This window comes from Hyla sarda, chromosome 13 (assembly GCF_029499605.1).
Source record: "Hyla sarda isolate aHylSar1 chromosome 13, aHylSar1.hap1, whole genome shotgun sequence".
NCBI lineage: Eukaryota > Metazoa > Chordata > Amphibia > Anura > Hylidae > Hyla > Hyla sarda.
The window spans coordinates 48,185,280-48,202,635 of NC_079201.1; the positions used below are offsets into that span (position 1 = coordinate 48,185,280).

General features: G+C 43.1%; 1 protein-coding gene across 3 annotated transcripts in view; it reads left to right on the forward strand.

The window, feature by feature from the left end:
- Positions 1-17,356, forward strand: part of TNRC6C (trinucleotide repeat containing adaptor 6C) — a 178,718-nt gene that overhangs the window by 119,993 nt on the left and 41,369 nt on the right. For all 3 annotated transcript variants that reach the window (XM_056550082.1, XM_056550083.1, XM_056550085.1), the window contains one exon: positions 1,743-4,280. In XM_056550082.1, the coding sequence (XP_056406057.1) occupies positions 1,743-4,280 (2,538 nt within the window). The remainder of the gene's footprint in view (positions 1-1,742; positions 4,281-17,356) is intronic.

Below are 17,356 nucleotides of genomic sequence, written 5' to 3' on the forward strand. Positions count from 1 at the left end.
TCTCCCTGCCCTTCCCACCTCCTTCTCAGTTCCGAGGGCAGAGCAGAGAAAGCAGCCTGGGAGGAGGGGTAAGGGGCTGAAGACAGAGCAGAGGAAGGAAGAGAGGTGGCGTATGCCTCTAGCTTTTACAAAACTACAACTCCCAGCATGCCCGGACAGCAAATGGGCATGATGGGTGTTGTAGTTTTTCATCAACTGAAGGCACCCTTGTTGGGTTCTATACTTACAGTGAGTCTTACCACACAACCTTGCTGTGCAGGTACTGACACTGCCATGACTTATTCCGACAGAGGGATGGTCGATTCAATATAAAGCAACAATGAAATGATAATAGAAGGGAAGAGCATCACAGCTTCTGCATTTCTTTGTTCCGTTCATAGGGCTCGCAGGGAGGCACTCTGACCACCCCTGCATGTTCATGACAGCCTCCCTGCGAGCCCTATGAACGGAACAACGAAATGCAGAAGCTGTGATGCTCTTCCCTACTGTTTAAAAAAAAAATGTAAAAAAATATATATATGTAAATAAATTGGGAATAGCAGTACCTGGGGCACAGCATCCAAAGTATAGAAGGCAGCAGGCAATGTGCAAAGCATTATGTGCAGGACAGGTTTGTTGGTTGCTCTGGGGCATTGCTAGTCAGGAGAGATGTTACCAAGCCAGGCCCCTGAGTCACATGTTCTCCATCTCAGAAGGTGGGGGCTGCTGAATGAGGGACAGCAGCTGAGACGGAAATGCAACAACAGGGGAGCAGATCAACATTTTCATGAAATTTCACGGTAATGGCAAATGGTGAAAGGACACACAATTTTTAAAGGGGTACTCCCGTGGAAAACTTTTTTCTTTAAATCAACTGGAGCCAGAAAGTTAAACAGATTTGTAAATTATTTCTATTAAAAAAATCTTAATCCTTTCAGTACTTATGAGTTTTGAAGTTAAGGTTGTTCTTTTCTGTCTAAGTGCTCTCTGATGACACGTGTCTCGGGAACCACCCAGTTTAGAAGCAAATCCCCATAGCAAACCTCTTCTAAACTGGGAGGTGTCATCAGAGAGCACTAAGACAGAAAAGAACAACCTTAACTTCAGAAGCTCATAAGTACTGAAAGGATTAAGATTTTTTAATAGAAGTAATTTACAAATATGTTTAACTCTCTGGAGCCAGTTGATCAGCCCGACTGAGCTGCCGGGAACGCTTTTACCTTCACTTTAGACGCGGCGATCAACTTTGATCGCCGCATCCGAAGGGTTAATGCCGGGCATCACCCCAATCGGTGTTGTCTGGTATTATCCGTGGGTCCCGTCCGTTGACAGCCGCCGATATGACGCCGGGTCACCTATATGACCCTGGGTCACTGTTATATCTTGGGGGGCCGGCGAAGAACGTAAAAATACGTCCTGGGTCGTTAAGGGGTTAAAGAAGGTGGACCGTGTGTGTATATATGTATGTATATATGTATGTATATATAATATGTGTATATATATATATAATTTTTTATTTTTTTTTGCCATAAAATTTCTGGTCTGGATAAGGTGATGGGTGGTCTTCTCAAAGATGTTTATTTGGATAGATTTCATTGTATATGATCAGCATTGTAAAATGTGAATTTTAGTGTCCAACCTTACAAATGGTTTAATTTGTAGCCCATGGTAGGAAGTGGCTCCGCAAAATATTGAGTGCTGTATTTTTTTCTCTTTTTTGTTCGAATTTTCTAAAAAAAAAAAATTTCTTTTCTGCTTTCCAGATCTCTGTCACAGTGGTCTTGGAGACCATTATGAAAATTCCCATTGGGGACCGCAGCCTATACTCAGAGGTGAAACCGGTTATAGCTGGGATAAAGTGATAATAGACAGGACTGACAAGGAAGCGTGGCCTTCCATTACAGGAGCTGAGACTGAATCTGCCTCAGAATGTACTACAGACACTGACTCTGCCTCCAACTGTGGTTCTGAAAAAAGTAGCATGGCTACGAGTGCCCAAGGCAACTTCACTGGACATACAAAGAAAGCAAATGGCAATAATGGTGCCAATGGAGCACTCATCCAAAGCACTTCTAGCCAGAGTGCCATTGGAGCAGGTGGAGCAAATGGGAATGGAAACCTGGCTAGGGTTTGGGGTCCAGGGTCTGGCTCGAACTCTAGTATTACACACTGCTCCTCCAGTAGTGCGGAAGGGAAGGTGGACAGCATGATTGGAGAGGGTAGGAGTCAGAATTGCTGGGGTTCTTCCAACTCAAATACCGGCATTAATCTTAACCTTAACCCTAATGCCAATCCAGCTGCCTGGCCTGTGCTTGGACATGAAGGAACTTTAAGTGGAGGTAATACTTCAAATATTTGCAGTCCAGTCAGTGCCATAGGTCAGAATATCAGCAACCAGAATGGAAACACAGCAGGTACCTTAGGTGCTTGGAGAAATTTGCAGTCACAAGAGAGCACAGAACCACAAACGTCCACTTCTCAGAATGTGTCTTTCAGCATACAACCTCAGAACCTTAACACTGATGGACCAAATAACACTAACTCCATGAATTCTTCACCAAACCCCATTAATGCAATGCAGACAAATGGACTGCCCAACTGGGGAATGGCTGTTGGAATGGGGAGTATCATCCCACCACACCTGCAAAGCCTTCCTGGTGCTAATGGTTCAGTTTCTCAAGTAAGTGGGGTTGGCTGTGACAGCACAGGCAGTTCAGTCTGGGGTTTATCACCAGGAGTCCCTGCTACTGGAAACTGCAGTTCTGGGTTCAGTCAGGAAACTGGAGATACTGCTAGTACAGCAGTAAATGCTAAACAAAATGGATCAGGATGTGCAACTCCGAAAGATGGATCAGGTGTCAGTGCATGGGATTCAGGACCACCTACCAGCCCAGGAGTACTAGCATGGGGTAGAGGGAGAAGCAATGGAAATATGCATTCTGGACCTTGGGGTCAACCAAACCGTGGCACAAGCAACAACATGAATGGTGAATGGGTTAAGGCTCCAAACCAGCATTCCAGTAATGACATCAATGGAAAAGGATCAACAGGGTGGGATAGTATTACCATTCAGAATCCTCCTCAGCAGGGAAGTGATATTAACTCAAGGGCCAAATCTGTATTGTCTGGGACTTCATCAAATGACACTGCTGGAAATCCAAATGAAGGAAGGGTGGCAGAATCTCAGCGAGGGGACAAGAGTTTGACAGATCAGGGGCAGATACAGTTGCCAAGACAAGACCTTGATCCAAGGGTCCTTTCAAACACAGGATGGGGACAGGTCCCAGTTAAGCAAAATATTGCATGGGAATTTGATGAATTTCAGCGGCCTGACAAGAAGACTATTGGGACTGAGGCTTGGGGTTGTACAAACTCACAACCCTCAAACTCAGGGGGGAAGAGTGAAGGGTCCATCATGAACAGTACAAATACCTCTTCAGTATCAGGATGGGTTGGCCCCCAACCTATATCTGCTCCTGTTAATGCAAGTTGGGTAGAAAATAAAGCGCCAAATGGTCCAGGGGGGTGGGGAGATCCTGCAAGCTCTACTGTTGTCAATGCTGCTGCCAAAAGTGGTCACGCTTGGAGCGGGTCCACTAATCAAGAGGACAAGTCTCCAACTTGGAGTGAGCCTCACAAGTCGAAACCGCAAGGCTGGGGAGATGGACAGAAATCAAATCCCAGCTGGACAGCTGGTGGGGGAGACTGGAATGATGTACCACCTGTTCCAACACACATGACTGATGGAAAGAAAAATGCAGCTGGGTGGGAAACGGATGGAAAGTCTGGAACAGGGTGGAGTGAAAATTCACGGTCTGGGACCACTGGGTGGGGAAATGGCACAAGCACTAAGGCAAATTCGGGTACAGGCTGGGGGGAACCCGTGAAAACTCCTCAGCAAAACTGGGGCAACAAGCCCCAAGACAACAATGTGAGTGGTTGGGGAGGAGCTGCATCTGTAAAACAGACTGGATCTGGGTGGGTTGGTGCGCCAGTGCCATCACCACAGTCAGCCAAGCAGAAGGATCCAAATACTGAATCCAGTGGCTGGGAAGAGCCTTCACCACCGTCCATACGCCGTAAAATGGAAATTGATGATGGTACCTCAGCTTGGGGAGACCCAAGCAATTACAACAGTAAAACTGTAAATATGTGGGATAGAAATAACACCGTGGTTCAGACTGCCCCATCACCTAACACCAACACCACCCCAATCACTCCTCCAAGTACTAGTTTGGTTGAACCACAGCCACCTCACCAGGCAAGTGCCCAGCAAAACCGATCCCCTTTACTTGGTCCAGGTTAGTATCTTAACATTTTTCTTTTTTTTTTAATGGTTGTTTGGCTTATAATATCTGTATTGTAAATTCAGTTTCTCTACGTTACATGACAACCAATAACTATGCCATATGGAATTTTTAGGGGACTTTCTCTGTGTAGACAAAAACAAGTGTTATTCTACATAAGGCTTTCCTAGTAATTCCTCTAAATTTAAATTGTACATTTTAAATGGGCTGTCCAGACAATATAATATTAAATATAGTTTTTCTTTCCTGCATCAGCAAAACAATTCTCTATTTAATAATGTGGGCATTAGAGGGATTTTCCAGGAATTGAAGGCCTAGATTTTGAATAGGTCATCAATATCAGTGGGATCCATCTCCCAGCATCCTGTCAATCAGCTGATTGAAGGGACAACTGCACCCATATGGGTCCTGCAACCTCTTTACATTTTTACCAGGCATACTGCTGTACACAGTAGTGGCTAAACCTAGTTATTCCAGCAGTACCAGGTACAGCCAATACCCAGTTTACTGAGCTGTGCTTGGTAGAAAGTGAAGAGAATGCAGCACTTGCACAGCTATGGTGTACGGGGTCAAACCCCAACTAATTTGATATTGAGTTTTAAAGGTGCGTTCACACGTGCATATTTTCTGCTGCAAGTTTGCTGTCACAGATTTTTCTACCAATTGAGGTCAATGAGAAATAAAATCTGCAGCAGCAAATCTGCAGCAAAAATATGCACGTGGGAACGCACCCTAAAAAAAGTAATTCATGCCCCTTTCTGGAATAAACTTTATGCCTACCTGACAAAAAGAAGTGCAGTAAAACCCATATATCTCAAGAACTTAAAGGGGTACCCCCCCACGCCCCCTCCCATAGACTTGCATTGAGGGAGCGGAGCATGACGTCACGATACTCTGGCCCCTGTATCGTGAGTCATCAGCCACGGAGCAAAGCTTTGCTCTGTGCAGCTAATGACTGGGGGGCTGCAGGAGAGATTGCTGTGGGTCCCCAGCAGCGGGACCCCCGGGATAAGATGTCTAGGTGCGGAGTACCCCTTTTAATGTGTGTGCAGAATCAAAGCGCCATGGGCTAAAAAATGATAGTTGTGGCCGTAAATGTTGGCACCCCTGACATTTTTCAAGAAAATGAAGTATTTCTCACAGAAAAGGATTGCTGTAACACATGTTTTGGTATTCACATATTTATTCCCTTTGTGTGTATTGGAACTAAAAAAAAAAAAGAGGGGGAAAAAGCAAATTGGACATAATGTCACACCAAACTCCAAAAATGGGCTGACAAAATTATTGGCACCCTTTCAAAATTGTGGAAAGATAAGATTGTTTCAAACATGTGATGCTCCTTTAAACTCACCAGGGGCAAATAACAGGTGTGGGCAATATAAAAATCACATCTGAAAGCAGATAAAAAGGAGAGAAGTTTACTTAGTCTTTGCATTGTGTGTCTGTGTGGGCCACACTAAGCATGGACAACAGAAAGAGAAGAGAACTGTCTGAGGACTTGAGAACCAAAATTGTGGAAAAATATCAACAATCTCAAGGTTACAAGTCCATCTCCAGAGATATAGATTTACCTTTGTCCACAGTGCGCAACATTATCAAGAAGTTTGCAACCCATGGCACTGTAGCTAATCTCCCTGGGCATGGACGAAAGAGAAAAATTGATGAAATGTGTCAACGCAGAACAGTCCAGATGGTGGATAAGCAGCCCCAAACAAGTTCCAAAGATATTTAAGCTGTCCTGCAGGCTCAGGGAGCATCAGTGTCAGTACGAACTATCCGTCAACATTTTAATGAAATGAAACGCTATGGCAGGAGACCCAGGAGGACCCCCACTGCTGACACAGAGACATAAAAAGCAAGACTGCATTTTGCCAAAATGAACTTGAGTAAGCCAAAATCCTTCTGTGAAAACATCTTGTGGACAGATGAGACCAAGAGAGCCTTTTGGTAAAGCACATCATTCTACTGTTTACCGAAAATGGAATGAGACCTACAAAGAGAAGAACACAGTATCTACAGTGAAATATGGTGGAGGTTCAATTATGTTTTGGGGTTGTTGTGTGCAAGACATCATGAAATCTGAGGATTACCAATGGATTTTGGGTCGCACTGTACGGCCCAGTGTCAGAAAGCTGGGTTTGCGTCCAAGATCTTTGGTCTTCCAGCAGAACAATAACATACGTCAAAAAGCACCCAGAAATGGATGGCAACAAAGCGCTGGAGAGTTCTGAAGTGGCCAACAATGAGTCCAGATCTAAATCCCATTGAACACCTGTGGAGAGATTTTAAAATTGCTGTTGGGAAAAGGCCCTTCCAATAAGAGAGACCTGGAGCAGTTTGCAAAGGAAGAGTGGTCCAACATTCCGGCTGAGAGGTGTAAGAAGCTTATTGATGGTTATAGGAAGTGACTGATTTCAGTTATTTTTTTCCAAAGGGTGTGCAACCAAATATTAAGTTAAGGGTGCCAAAAATTTTATCCAGACCATTTTTGGAGTTTGGTGTGACATTATGTCCAATTTGCTTTTTTTCCTCCCTTTTTGGGTTTAGTTCCAATTCACACAAAGGGAATAAATATGTATAGCAAAACGTGTTACTGCAATCCTTTTCTGTGAGAAATACTTAATTTTCTTTTCACCCCTACCCCTTAATTCCCTGGTTGAACTTGATGGACATATGTCTTTTTTCGACCGTACTAACTATGTAACTATGTAATGTAAGGGGTGCCAACATTTACAGCCATGACTGTATATTGTATAAGAAAAATTATTTTTAAATACTGATAGCAGAGAGTCAAGGATAAGCAGGGCTCTGTGCAGTGAGACTCTGTGACCTGCCCCAGGCTCACACAGCAGGATGATTGGCAAGCCAGGAGCCTGCACCGAGCCCTGTATCTCCTGCCCACACACACTTCCTGTATTTTCACCCAATAACACATTTTTTAAATTTTGTTTTGCAAACGACAGGTATGCTTTAATAGCTTCATAAAAAGCTGACCTGTGGTCACTATAAATATCAAGTTCATTGTATCTGCACTTTAACCTGAATAGTCAGATAGCGTAAACCTTTGTTCCAAAAAAGGAGTGTGAATGCAAGGCTCAGGGAAGGTGTCTGGTTTACAGTTCTCTTTAAAGGGGTGCTCCACTGGAAAACATTTCTTTTTTCAATCAACTGGAGCCAGAAAGTTAAACAGATTTGTAAATTACTTCTATTTAAAAACTTTAACCCTTCCAATACTTATAGGCTGCTGTATGTTTCAGAGGAAGTTGTTTTCTTTTTGAATTTATTTTCTTTCTGACCACAGTGCTCTCTGCTGACACCTCTGTCCATTTTTGGAACTGTCTAGAGTATGAACAAAACCCCATAGCAAACCTCTCCTGCCTCGGACAGTTCATAAAATGGACAGAGGTATCAACAGAGAGCACTGTGGTCAGACAGAAAGGAAATTCAAAAAGAAAATTACTTCCTATGTAGTATGCAGCAGCATACTGCAGTACTGGAAGGATTACGATTTTTAAATAGTAATTTACAAATCTGTTTAACTTTCTGGCATTGGTTGATTAAAAAAATAATGGGGGAGTACCCCCTTTAATCTGTTTGGGACAGAGTGCATAGGTCCCTGGTTCTAGGCAGAGGTGGAATCCTCATCCATTTATAGGATGTCTGAGATAGGATTATCCCTTTCATTAAAATATTGCACTTTAGGAATACAATTTCAGTGCTATGGGCTTTGTAAGAATAGCCCAAGAGCAAAGGATTTTATGCAAAACCTGTCTGGATATGTCAATATAATCTATAGGTCCCATAGTCAGAAGTTATTTCAGCATTTGTCAGTAAATGACAGGAAGCTAGTTAGCTGCCATCTCAAGCTGAGGAGAGGCGGTCTGCAGTTTGCTTTTTTTGGATTACTTGTCAGGAAGTCAGTAGGAAAATCTTTCTCCACAGACGCAGCATTCTTACATATTTTCCATTTAATACATTCCTCAAACTTCTACATTTCTACTTGCATTGTGGAAAACTTGTTTTTTTTTTTAATTATCTTTTAAATCAACTGGGGCCAGAAAGTTATACAGATTTGTAAATTACTTCTATTTAAAAATCTTAACCCTTCCAGTACTTATCAGCTGCTGTATACTACAGGGGAACATACAGCAGCTGATAAGTACTGTAAGGGTTAAGATTTTTAAATTGAAGTCATTTACCAGGGATGTGGAATTCCTATCGCCCGACTCCCGGGACATGCATTTCTGGGCGCCGGGCAGGGGAATTTTTCCAGCCCTTAGCCTGACCTGACTAGCGCAGCAGCACTCAGGGTGTATGGAGCGGGCTCCGGACTCTGCAACCGCCAGCTGTTCTCAGTAGCCGGGTGCCGCCGCGGCTAACTATTAACCCTTTAGATTGCCGCTGTCAAAGCTGACAGTGGCGTCTAAAGGGACATGTGAATGCTCCCTGGTGGGCTAGTGGGGTGGATCGCTACTATAGCGGTAGCCGGAGGGCTTACCTCTGCTTTCCTGATAATAGCCTGGCTGGACTAAGCTCTATCAATGGATCGCAAAGCACACAGTCACAAAAGTCTAATAAAGTGTAAAAAAAAAATAATAATAATTTAATAAAAGTTTAAAAGACACACATTAACCCCTTCCATGTTAAAAGTTCAAATCACCCCCTTTCCCTATATAAAAACAACATGTAAACATAATAAAAATAAACATATTTAGTATCGTTGCGTGCGTAATTGTACGAACTCTTAAATTATAACATTATGTATCCCATATGGTAAATGTAAAAAATTTGCCCTCATACAGCCTGGTTTGCAAAAAAAAATTTTTAAAGCTACAGGGGTAAGAAAATGGCAAATAAAAAAATTTGAAAAAGTTCTGAATTTTTTAAACATTTGTAAACCATGACGGATGCTATACAAATCTGGTATTGCTGTAATCAGGCCGGCCTAAAGTATCAAAACAACATGTTAGCTCCACCACAAGGTAAATGGTGTAGAAAAGAAAACCACCAAATTTGCAAAATTATCTTTTACTATTTCAGTTTCACTTCACCGATTATGTGTCGGAAAATTGGTCCGGACAAGTGGAGCGTCCTGATGGACAAGTAGATTTTACTCCGTTTTAGTCCCATGGACAAGTAGTTTTTTATTAAATTTCCACACCCGTTTACAGATCTGGAGTTGATTTAAAAAATATTGTTTTTCACCAGAGTACCCCTTTAAGGGTGATCTCTAGAACTACCTTGCCTCATACAGTAAAAGTTGCATTAGATCACTAGGCACCAATCTAATGTGTCTGTCAACACAAGAGAACATTGTTTTCAATTCAATGGGCAAAGGTTTAAAAGTAACACCAGGAAGAAGTATTACTTTACTTAGAGAGAATAGCCTTCCAGTAGAAGTGGTAGCTTCAAATAGAGTGAAGGAGTTTAACCCCTAAAGGACATGTGTACATCACTGTGCCTTGATACTGGGACCTCATAGATAATGGCAGACACGCTACACACAACATCTAAAGTATCTAGGGGGCTTGGAGAAACTCATCGGAACGAGGGTAGTTTCCCTACCTGAACCGGGATCCAGCAGTCTCCAGCGACGATCGGGGATCTCCAGGCATCTTCTCCTGCAGGTACCGACCTCCATCTTCTTCCCACGATCCCCCTCGACATCCAGGGGAGGGCAGAACGGGGGGTTGCCATGGCAACCCACTGTCCTGCTCTGCCATTGGTCAGAATCCGTTCTGACCATTGGCAGGGGATAGGAGGAGATCGCAGCTCTGCAACCTAAATCCTAGCCCTCAAGATGATCTGGGCTGTCCCTGACAGCTCCGATCATCGCTATTTTCCGGGTGATTGGGTCTCCCCTAAAGGACACGTGTACATCACTGTACTTTATTGTACTTTATATTAATGGTAACTTATTGTACTTTATATTAATGGTAGATCTTTGTTTATTCATGCAGAATTTTTTGTTAAAAACTCAAATATTGTGAAAAATCTGGAAAACTTCTCTCGTGTGTTTTCCTCCATGGCATGCACTATACAAATGTCCACATCACATACCAGAAAAAGGGCATAAAAAGTGACCAAAAAGATAGATATATATGCAAAAATGGTACCGATTAAAATGAAAGATCACAGCACAAAATATTACCCCCAATACAGCCCAGTATATGAAAAAATAAGTTTGACTTCTTACAATAATAAGCATTTAAACATGTGTATAATTTTTAATCCTATTGACCCACAAATTAGACTAAAACACTGTGCACTGCATAAAAACGGCCCCCTAACTTCCCCTTAAAACATGCAAAGTAATAGTTAATTGAATACACTTATGAATAGGTAAAAAACGTACAAGTTTAGCGGCCCCAATTCAGGGAGCGGCAGGTACAGTATACAAACATCAGCAACCAAAGAACTATGGGGAGGAAGGAGTACAATAATCCTGTTAGAGGAAACTGGGGTTGGGAGGGCAAATTTTAAAACTAAACACGAAGATGGGGGTGAGGGGGCACAGGTCGTACATCACTTACACAGAAAAGTAAGGAGATGTTTTTTACCACAAAAATTTTTTTTCATTGCACCATAAATGTTATGGTAAAATAAAAGGTGTAATTAAAAAGTATAATTGGTTGCACCAAAAAACAAGCCCTCTTATGGTTCTTTAACCGTATGGATACGCCTTGACGTCCTGGTAGTTAAGGACCCAGGGCTTATCCATACGCCCGTCCTTAACTACCAGCAGGCACCCCGCAAATGCCCAGGGGGGTCATCAGACCCCCCGATCGGCCCAAATCGCAAGTGAATTCACTCTTGCGATTTGCGCCGATTCCGGGTCATACGGGTCTATGGTGACCCGTAATATAAGGGGGATCGCGGTTGTCTAAGACGCCCACGATCCCCCTGTAGGCATAGGAGGGAGGTGGCATGGGTGCCACCCCTCCTATCCCTGCTATTGGTCTGCTATTGATCATCAGAGGCGACGACCAATAGCAGACCGGGGGCGGGGGGGTTAACTTTCGTTTTCCCCGTCCTGCCCACCCACAATAGGCGGGGCAGAACGGGGAACCGAAGGGCACCGGGCGCCAACGTCCACTTACCAATCTGGAGGCTGCGGCGACGGTGATCGGCGGGCGGCGTGACGTGCATCAGAAGAGGACGGCTTCCGGGATCCTACGGAAGCCGGTAAGTTGATCTGGAGGGCTACAGTCTGAGACTGTGGTCTCTAAACTCTAGCCAGATGTTGCAAAACTACAACTCCCAGCATGCCCAGACAGCTGTTTGGGCATGCTGGAATATGTAGTTTTGCAACAGCTGGAGGGCTGCAGTTTGAGACCACTATACAGTGGTCTCTAAACTATATCCCTCCAGATCTTGCAAAACTACAACTCCTAGCATGCCCACATAGATGTTTGTTGTCTGGGCATGCTGGGAGTTGTAGTTTTGCAACATCTGGAGGTCCACAGTTTGGGGATCACTGTTCACTGGTCTAAAAACTGTAGCTCTCCAGATGTTGCAAAACTGCAAATCCCAGCATGCCCAGAAAGCAAACAGCTGTCACGGCATGCTGGGAGTTGTAGTTGGATACCTCCAGCTGTTGCATAACTACATCTCCCAGCATGCCCTTCGGTGATTAGTACATGCTGGGAGTTGTAGTTTTGCAACAGCTGGAGGCACACTGGTTGGAAAATACTGAGTTAGGTAACAGAACCTAACTGAAGGTTTTCCAACCAGTGTGCCTCCAGCTGTTGCAAAAGTACAACTGCCAGCATGCACGGTCTGTCAGTACATGCTGGGAGTTGTAGTTTTGAAACAGCTGGAGGTTTGCCCCCCCCATATGTGAATGTACAGGGTACATTCACACGGACAGGTGTACAGTAAATTTCCTGCTTCAAGTTTGGGCTGCGACAAATTTTTCGCCGCAGCGCAAACTCCTAGTGGGAAATTCACCATAACCAGAAAGTGCGAAAGTACCCTAAAAACACTACACTAACATATGGTAAAGAGTAAAACACTACATATACACCACCTTACACTGCCCCCCCCCCCCCCCCAATAAAAATTTAAAACGTCTTGTATGGCAGTGTTTCCAAAACGGAGCCTCCAGCTGTTGCAAAACAACAACTCTCAGTATTTCTGGACAGCCACTGACTGTCCAGGCATGCTGGGAGTTTAGCAACAGCTGGAGGCACCCTGTTTGGGAATCACTGGTGTAGAATACCCCTATGTCCACCCCTATGCAATCCCTAATTTAGTCCTCAAATACGTATGGCGCTCTCTCACTTCAGAGCCCTGTCGTATTTCAAGGAAACAGTTTAGGGCCACATATGGGGTATCGCCGTACTCGGCAGAAATTGCACTACAAATTTTGGGGGGCTTTTTTTCCTTTTACCACTTGTGAAAAGGAAAAGTTGGGGGCTACACCAGCCTGTTGGTGTAAAAAAATTTAAATCTTTACACTAACATGCTGGTGTGGCCCCATACTTTTTATTTTCACAAGCAGTAAAAGGAAAAAAAGACCCCCAAAATTTGTAACGCAATTTCTCCTGAGTAAGGAAATACCCCAGATGTGGGCGTAAAATGCTCTGCGGACGCACAACAAGGCTCAGGAATGAGAGCGCACCATGTACATTTGAGGCCTAAATTGGTGATTTGCACAGGGGTGGCTGATTTTACAGCAGTTCTGACAAACGCAAAAAAAAAAAAAAATACCCACATGTGACCCCATTTTGGAAACTACACCCTTCACGGAACGTGACAAGGGGGGTATAGTGAGCCTGAACACCCCACAGGTGTTTGACGAATTTTCATTAAAGTTGGATGGGAAAATGAAAAAAATTATATTTTTTCACTAAAATGCTGGTGTTGCCCTAAATGTTTCATTTTCACAAGGGAAAATAGGAAAAAGCCCCCCCAAATTTGTAACCCCATCTCTTCTGAGTAAAAAGATAACCCATATGTGAATTTAAAGTGCTCTGCGGGCGAACTACAATGCTCAGAAGAGAAGGAGCGCCATTGGGATTTTGAAGAGAAAATTTGTCCGGAATTGAAGGCCACATGTGTTTACAAAGTCCCCATAGTGCCAGAACAATGGACCCCCGACACGTGACCTCATTTTGGAAACTACACCCCTCATGTAATGTAACAAGGGGTACAGTGAGAATTTACGCCCCACAGGTGTCTGACAGATCTTTGGAACAGTGGTCCGTAAAAATGAAAAATTCAATTTTTCATTTGCACAGCCCACTGTTCCAAAGATCTGTCAAACGCCAGTGGGGTGTAAATACTCACTGCACCCCTTATTAAATTCTGTGAGGGGTGTAGTTTCCAAAATGGGGTCACATGTGGGGGGGTCCACTTTTCTGGCACCACGGGGGGCTTTGTAAATGCACATGGCCCCTGACTACCATTCCAAACTAATTCTCTTTCCAAAAGCTCATTGGCGCTCCTCCTCTTCTGAGCATTGTAGTTCGCCAGCAGAGCATTTTACGTCCTAACATGAGGTATTTCCATTCTCAGAAGAAATGGGGTTACAAATTTTGGGGGTCATTTTCTCCTATTACTCTTTGTAAAAATGTAAAATTTAGGGGAAAAACTGCATTTTAGTAAAAAAAAAAATGTTTTTTTCATTTACACATCCAACTTTAACGAAAAGTCGTCAAACACCTGTGGGGTGTTAAGGCTAAGCGGACCCCTTGTTACGTTCGTTGAGGGGTGTAGTTTCCAAAATAGTATGCCATGTGGGTATTTTTTGCTGTTCTGGCACCACAGGGGCTTCCCAAATGCGACATGCCCCCCAAAAAACAGCAAAAGTTGCTTTCAAAAAGCCAAATGTGACTCCTTCTCTTCTGAGCATTGTAGTTCGCCTGCAAAGCATTTTACGTCCTAACATGGGGTATCAAATTTGGGGTGGCATTTTCTCCCATTACCCTTGGTACAAATGGTAAATTTGGGGTAAAAACTGCACTTAAGTGTAAAATTTTTTTTTCCATTTACACATCCGATTTTAACGAAAAGTTGTCAAACACCTGTGGGGTGTTATGGCTAACTGGACCCCTTGTTACGTGCCTTGAGGGGTGTCGTTTCCAAAATGGTATGCCATGTGGGGTTTTCTGCTGTTCTGGCACCATAGGGGCTTTCTAAATGTGACATGCCCCCCAAAAACCATTTCAGAAAAATTCACTCTCCAAAATCCCATTGTCGCTCCTTCCCTTCTGAGCCCTCTACTGCGCCCGCCGAACACTTGACAGTATGAGGTATTTCCTTACTCAAAAGAAATTGGGTTACAAATTTTGTGGGCTTTTTCTCCTATTACCACTTGTAAAAAAATTCAAAAACTGGGTCTACAAGAACATGCGAGTGTAAAAAATGAAGATTTAGAATTTTCTCCTTCACTTTGCTAATATTCCTGTGAAACACCTAAAGGGTTAACACACTTACTGAATGTCATTTTGGATACTTTGGGGGGTGCAGTTTTTATAATGGGGTCATTTATGGGGTATTTCTGATATGAAGGCCCTTCAAATCCACTTCAAAACTGAACTGGTCCCTGAAAATTCCGATTTTGAAATTTTTGTGAAAAATGTGAAAATTGCTGCTGAACTTTGAAGCCCTCTGATGTCTTCCAAAAGTAAAAACATGTAAACTTTATGATGCAAACATAAAGTAGACATATTGTATATGTGAATCAATGTATAATTTATTTGGTATATCCATTTTCCTTATAGGCAGAGAGCTTCAAAGTTTAAAAAAAGCAAAATTTTAAATTTTTTCATCAAATTTTGGAATTTTTCACCAAGAACTGATACAAGTATGGACAAAATTTTACCACTAACATAAAGTAGAATATGTCATGAAAAAACAATCTCGGAATCAGAATGAAAGGTAAAAGCATCCCAGAGTTATTAATGCTTGAAGTGACAGTGGTCAGATGTTAAAAAAAATGGCCGGGTCCTAAAGGTATATTTGGGCTGGGTCCTTAAGGGGTTAAAGACGAGCAGGGAAAAATATAAAAATTCTAAAGTGAATATTTGCTGTGTCCACAAGACCAAAATAGGCTGTGTTCCAAAGGGGTTATCCAGTAATTATTATTTTATTTTTGGGCTGCCACAATAAAAATAACAAACCTTAAATTAACTTCAGCCGCTCCCCTAGTGCCACTGGTATCACTCTTCTGCAGTGATGCCCCGCCCCCGGCTGGTGATAGGCTGACAGGCAGTGTCATGTAATGGGCCCCGCCTTCTTTATGGTGGTTAAATCACACTGCTGCTCAGCCTATCACCGGCCGAGGTTGGCCATCACTGCGCCCTGCCGTTTAGCTCAGCGCAGTGTTATTTGTTGGGCTGCAGAAGTCTATAGAAGACCGGGGCCGGAGGACAGGAGACCGGTGCAATGGTACTGGAGAAGCAGCAGAAGTGGCACAAAGGCCACTTTCACACAGCAATGTTTTGGTCCACATTTCACAGTATTTAAGAGGTGAAAGTCTTTTTTCCTATGTTTGCTTCTCTTTTTACCTTACACGTACTGGTACAAAATACTGGCGTGTGAAAGTGGCCTTAAAGGGGTACTAACGTCAAGTCACACAAGAACATTTATTTACCTGTTCAATTTCAGTGGGATCCAACCCAGAGGCTTTAGATGGCGCCCCAGTGTTTGTTTATTAGTGGCTGGCGTACTACTGGCATTATGGCTTTCATTGCTTAGTGGTGATGCCAATAGTACGACATGCAACCACTGAGGCCTCTGATTGGCTGCAGTCCTGTTTCAGCACTGAATCAAACATGTGAATAAATGTTTTTTTTTATTTAATGATATTTTGGACAATTCTTTAAAAGAGTGGATTACCTATTAAAACTGTGAGAAAGCTTTGTATCAAATAGTTATATGTTTACAAGACCTTTTTTTTTCCTTCTAAAGACATACATGCAGCTTAGTTTTTGTAAGCATGCAAAAGGACAACATGTAGCCTTTAACAGGAGTATATCCTTTTTATTTATTTTTTTAAAACTGAATCACCTCAGACTTAAATTGGTAATGTCAGGATGGCCAACGTATCAATGTCACCTCCATAGTGACAGACACCGGCTGTTTGTTCCCTTTTGAAAGCACTGGCAGGATTAGAGAAAGGTAGATCTGCTTATTAAGACGCTACCTCTTTGTTCTTAGCCGGCTTAAATGTCCTTCCCAAGCTGTCTAAAATGGTCTCCACATCCATATGTGCCTTTTAAAGGAAAACTGTCAGCCTGTTCACTCACACTAAATCCAATAGACTGGGTTATAGTGTGGATAAACAGGATTCAAATGAGGGGTCACTAACGTGTTTTAGCCTGCTGGCCGCAGAGATATCTATTTCTGAAGTTCCGGAATTTCTAATAAGAATAAGCGCACTGAAGGCGTCTCTCCCGCCGGCTGGCCCCCTCTCGCTCCCGTAGTATGGCTCCTAAGCCCGCCCCTCCACTATGCATATGCATTGGATTCAACAAAACATCCTAGTGACGGGGAGTCCCACATCACGTGATCGCAGCGCCCTGTCTGAATAGCGCATGCGCAGCTATATTTTCCCCGGCTATCACGTTCTGCGCTGGGGAAAATATAGCGGCGCATGCGTTCTTCAGACAGGGCGCTGCGATCACGTGATGTGGGACTCCACGTCACTAGGATGTTTTTTTATTTTTTTTATTTTTTTTTATCCAATGCATAGTGGAGGGGTGAGCTTAGGAGCCATACTACGGGAGCGAGACGCAGCCAGCCAGCAAGAGAGATGCCCTCAGTGCGCTTATTCTTATCTTAAATCCTGGAACTTCAGAACAAGATATCTCGGCGGCCAGTTGGCGAAAATAAATAAGTGACTGCTCGTTTGAATCTTTGTCACCCACACTATATAACCCAGTCTATTGGGTTTAGTGTGGGTGAACAACCTGACAGTTTTCCTTTAAAGCATAAGAAACCTTTCATTGTAGACTGAAGTTTACTGAACGGGTTCCCCTTTAGATAGTGTATATCTAAAAGACAGTCTATTTGTGTACACCACAATAAGTAAAACTTTCATTAAAAAAAATTCTTTGACAAGG